This window comes from Tupaia chinensis, unplaced genomic scaffold (assembly GCF_000334495.1).
Source record: "Tupaia chinensis unplaced genomic scaffold, TupChi_1.0 Scaffold144336_2, whole genome shotgun sequence".
Classification (NCBI taxonomy): domain Eukaryota; kingdom Metazoa; phylum Chordata; class Mammalia; order Scandentia; family Tupaiidae; genus Tupaia; species Tupaia belangeri.
Window position 1 is genome coordinate 187709 of NW_006204195.1, and position 4894 is coordinate 192602.

The 4894-nt window shown below is 60.7% G+C and overlaps 1 protein-coding gene across 1 annotated transcript in view; it reads left to right on the forward strand.

Annotated features, from left to right (window-relative positions):
- NLRP13 (NLR family pyrin domain containing 13) overlaps window positions 1–4894 on the forward strand; it is a 23059-nt gene that overhangs the window by 13657 nt on the left and 4508 nt on the right. The window contains 4 exon segments of the mRNA XM_006166820.2: window positions 183–350; window positions 1498–1668; window positions 2309–2479; window positions 4162–4332. Of these exon segments, the coding sequence (XP_006166882.2) occupies window positions 183–350; window positions 1498–1668; window positions 2309–2479; window positions 4162–4332 (681 nt within the window).

Genomic DNA, 4894 nt, shown 5'->3' on the forward strand with positions numbered 1-4894 from the left:
CGAGCTCAGCCGCTCTTTCCGGGAGTCGGTTTATTTTTCCTTCCCCAAGGTCCTTGTTTTGGAGCCCACCTGCGCCTCCACGCCTCGGGGCAGTGGGTGTGGCGGAAGGCGGGCTGAGGGAGCAGTCAGGACCCTGGGAGCCAGGCCTCCCTCCGCAGCTTTGTCACGCATCTCTCCTGCAGGTGCAAGTCTGTCACTCCCGTGACGGTCCTGAAGGAGCTCGTCCTGGTCCTCCATGGGAACAGGAGGCTGACCCACCTGAACGTGAGCTCCAACGAGCTGGGCCTCGCAGTGTCCACGAGCATTTTCAGAACCCTGAGGCACTCGGCCTGCAACCTCAAGTACCTGTGGTGAGTCTCCTGGGAGCTGTCGGGGCCTCCGGCCGCCCTGCCCCACGCCCCACGCCCACGGCCCACGCCCACGCCCACTGGGAAGGCTCACAGGCCTCGGCTGTAGCAGAGCGACAGGAAGCGGGCCCACCCGAGGGAGGAGGGAGGCGCCGGTGAAGAAAGGGCGGTCCTCGCGGTCCAGCGGGAACAGTGTCGCCTGGAGCCGACCGACTGCAGGAGCCCGCAGTGACCCAGCACGTGCACGGTGGGCCCCGCAGCCAGCCTGTCCGGCAGGGCGCCTGGGGAGGCGGACACTCCTGGACTAGGGGCCGCACTGAGCAGCTGGACTTAGAAGCTGCCCCACTGAACGCGATGCGGAACGGGGTGGGGTTGGCCGTGGTTCAGGACCCACAGGGAGCTCTAAGCCCGAGCTGCCCCCTGCCCCTGGCCCTTTGCAGGCTGGACTCCTGCGGCCTGAACTCCCTGCTGTGCCAGCGTCTCTTCCTGGAGCTCGCAGAGAACGCCAGTCTGCACTTCCTCAGCCTGGGGGACAATGACCTCTCTGATGTGCGAATTCAAGGGCCCAAGGGGTCCTTTGAGTTCCCAAAGTGTCCCCTGAAGGAGCTGTCGTAAGTCTTGCTGCCTCACAGGGTCTTTGCAAGACTGGGCGCGTGGTGGGTGGAGATGGGAGTGTGTGTGGAGGCCATGGGAGGCCCGTTCGTGTGCTTGTCACAGTCACGTGGGGGACAGCGCTGTCCTTTCCTCTCAGGTCTCTGCCCTGGTGTCGCCTGAGGGCCGCCCCTGCCGGCTGCCTTTGTACAACCCGCTTAGGCCTCTGCCAGTTTCCCCTAAGGCCTGGGGTTTCCGCCCGGGGTGATTCTGTCCTGCAGGGGGACGTTGGGTGACGTCTGGGCACACACTGGGTTGTCACGGGGGAGGGGCGGCACTATGACTCTCCCACAATGCACAGGGGCCCTTCATGCCTGGTGAAGAATGACCAGCCCGTGTCAGCAGGGCTGAGGTGGGGCGCGCCGCCTCCACCCGCCTGTCTCCCCCTTTATCTGGCTTGATCCTTCCGTCTGGGTCCCGGGTGTGGCCCGAGGGGCTGAGGGCTGCAGGGGCGGAGGAGGAAGCGGCACAGCGGTCCCTGGTCCCTGCCCGTCCACAGCCTGGAGAAGTGTGAGCTGGTGGCGGCAAGCTGTCAGGACCTGGCCTCGCTCCTCGTCAGCACCCAGAGAATGACCCGCCTGTGCCTGGGCTTCAATCGGCTGCGCGATGACGGCGTGGAGCTGCTGGGGGCCGCCCTGGCCCAGCCCGAGTGCACTCTGCAGACGCTGGTGTGAGTCGCTGGCTCTGCTTCTGGGAGGGCTCTCCAGGGCGGGGACGAGAAGGCTGGCCCTTTGCTCCCTTCCTGTGTACATCATTGGAAACTAACATTTGTCGAGCAGCTCCTGTGGCTAGAATTGTCCTAAAACACAGATTCGCGATGTTTGCTCTGAAACCTCAGATTTGTTGAGCCAGTCTCTGGGCTTCTTGGTGGCTCATTGCTCACCAAGTCTCTGATAGGCCATAGTCTCCACCTCAGAGTAAAGCGAACGAAGAGGGAGAGTAACTTGCAAGTGGCCTCACAGCTGGTCGTGGTGCCGTGGCCTCTACACGCACCCAGCCGGGTGCAGAGCCTGCGAGTGCCCCCACTTGCCTCGGGGGTCATTGAAAACATTTTCTTCATTTACTCCCAGCCAGCCAGTAATGAGCAGCACACTCTTGGCATGCTCCCTGTGTAACTGGACTGGGAGGGGGTTAGGGTTAGGGCAAGCGAACATCCTCCGTGTCGGGGCCCATGGCACCCAGGTTCAAAAGAAAGGAGACGCGGCCCGGGACTCGGGTGGACTTGGAAGAGGGACTGGAGACTCCTGTCCCCGGGAGCCTTTGTCTGGGCTGCCTTCCTGAGCTCTTTCTCTCTGGCCTTTGTCCGACAGGCTTTGGTTTTGCCAGCTCGGGGCTCCCAGTTGCAGGCACCTGTCAGATGCTCTCCTGCGGAACAGGAGTTTGACGCAGCTGAACCTGAGCAGGAACAGCCTGGGAGATGGCGGAGTGGCGTTGCTGTGCGAGGCCTTGAGTCGCCCAGACTGCAGTGTGCAGAACCTCAAGTGAGTTTTGTCGGCTTTCTTATTAGTGGGGGAGAGCAGTGGGAGCCCACCTACAGGTGCCCGAACTGCCCCTGGGGTTTGAGTGAGTCCTGGGTGTGGACAAGGTCCTTGCAAAGAAGAGCCCTCGGTTTCATTGGGGCAGTGCCTGGGGAGGTGGGATTGCTACTAAGGACCCGTGCAGCGCGTGTTCCGGGGGCCTCGGACTGCCCAGCTTTGGTGATTCGCCAGAGGACTGGCAGGACTTGGCCTACGGCGTATTCGCGGCTATGGTTTACCGTGGACAGAGGGCGTGAGTCAGCAAAGGAGAAGGAACCAGGCACGAGCTCCCAGGAGCCCGTCCTGGGATTCACGGAGGACACACACTGTCCCTCCAGCAGCCAGCCGTGGCCCTGCACGTGCCCTGTGGACTACCAGGACGGCTCACCAGAGACTCGGCGCTCAGGGCTCTCACCGGTGCTGGCCTGGTAGACAGCTCCCGCCTGGGGAGGCACAAACCGAGGCCTGGCCGGGAGGAGAGCAGGTGCTTGGCGTTTGTAAGCCGTATCGCTTGCTGTCTAGGCACAGGGAGCCGTGCTTCCCAGACGGTGGAGGGATGGAGATTTTTCCCCCTTTTTTGGAGAGGTTTTTGCTATAGGGCACGTGCACTCGCCAGCCAGACAGAGACAGAGAGACAGAAAGTGAGAAATCACCACCCGGGGGGATGGCCACACCGCAATCCTTTCTCCTCCATTCTCCTCTCGGGATCTTGGGCACACATGCACATGTGCCTGGCATGAGTTTAAACCACTGAGTCCAGGACTCGAACCACAGTCGACTACATGGGAGTCCAGTGACGTAGCCAAGATGTGGTGATTACAGTGCTGAACTCCCACACGGCTGTGGTTCGAGTCCTGGACCCAGCGGCTTGAAAATCACGCCCAGCACTTGCGTGTGTGCCCACAATCCGAGGAGGAGAAAGAAGGAGAAGGGATTGTGGCATGGCCATCCCTCAGGGGCTGACGTCTCACTTTCCCCCTCCATCTCTCTCAGGCAAGTGCGTATGCCCTATGGCCAAAACGAACAAGCAAACAAAACCCAAAAAACACACGTTGCCCAGTTGCCGTCCATGAGGTTGACCAGCTACTGACCCCGCCAGCCCGTGTGCCCCCTCACTGCACCTCTCCTGTTTTCACCCCTCTGGCCATCCCTTATCCCCCTTTGTTTCCCTTCCCGTACCGCCCTCCATTCCCCCATATCCCATCTCTCCTCTATGCCCCATCCCGTTCTCTCTCCAAATGCTTGCCTGGATTAATCATTTTGATTTATTTTGGTATAACAACGTATTCTTAGAAATTTAGACCCGCCCTTAGGTGAGATGACCGAAGTCATTTCTAATTCGATTGCTGAGCTCCAGGGCTGAGAGTCACGGATCGTAGCTGGGTAGGCTGGCGGTCAGCACCCAGAGGGAGCCGTCACACTCACCCCAGACAGCCTGGCTGGGCAGGGCGGGCGCGGGATAGCTCTGTGTCCTGCTTTCTGCCATCACAGGGAGTCAGGGCCCTCCTAACTGTACCCCCTCATCCTCGGGCCTGGGATTCGAAGTGTGGCCCTGGCACCTCCTCTCTGCTGGGAAGAGAGTGAGGCGGGATAGAGCCTCACGTGCAGGGCCCGGGACGGCTCATCCCTCGTGTGTTGCCTTGCAGCTTGTCAGACTGCGCAATCACAAGGCAGGGCTGCCAGGAGCTTGCGAACGCCCTCAAGCATAACCACAACGTGCAGGTTTTGGATCTCGGGAACAACGACCTTCAGGATGAGGGCGTGAAGCCACTGTGTGAGGCGCTGAGACGCCCAGGGTGCACGCTGACCACGCTCGGGTGAGCTGACGCTGCTCTCCTGTGGGGAATCCCACCACGGGGAGAGAGTAACGCAGGGCCACGTGGGGAGGGGCTGGAGGGTGAGGAGTGGCAAAGGGGGGTGTTCTCCTTTTTCAAATCTCTCCTTCTGTACGATGAGCTGCAAGCGTGGGGACTCTCCTGCTCTCGCTCCTTTCTCTCAGTCGGCACACTTTGGGTGCTGGGGAGGCCGCGTGCGCCCTCTCTGAACCCTCACTTCTGAGGGGCTGACTTGAGCCGTAACGCGATGCGTGCCCAGCACAGGGAGGTAGTTGGGCCTCAAGTCATGGGCTGTTGGCTAAATGCGGCTTACGGGAGAGCCGTTTCTCATGTGGGCTCCGGGGTTGGCCGATTCATCAGCTTGTTTTCAGAAGGGCATTTGTTAGACTCCGTTCGAGGGTATTTAATGACCCTCCCGAAATGATGAGGAACCTCCAGCATTGCTGGCGCTAACCAGCTGCAAACCTCTATTCAAGGACTGTTTTTTTTTGAGTGGTTTTCTCTATAGGGCGCGTGCGCTCGCCAGACCGACAGAGAGAAAATG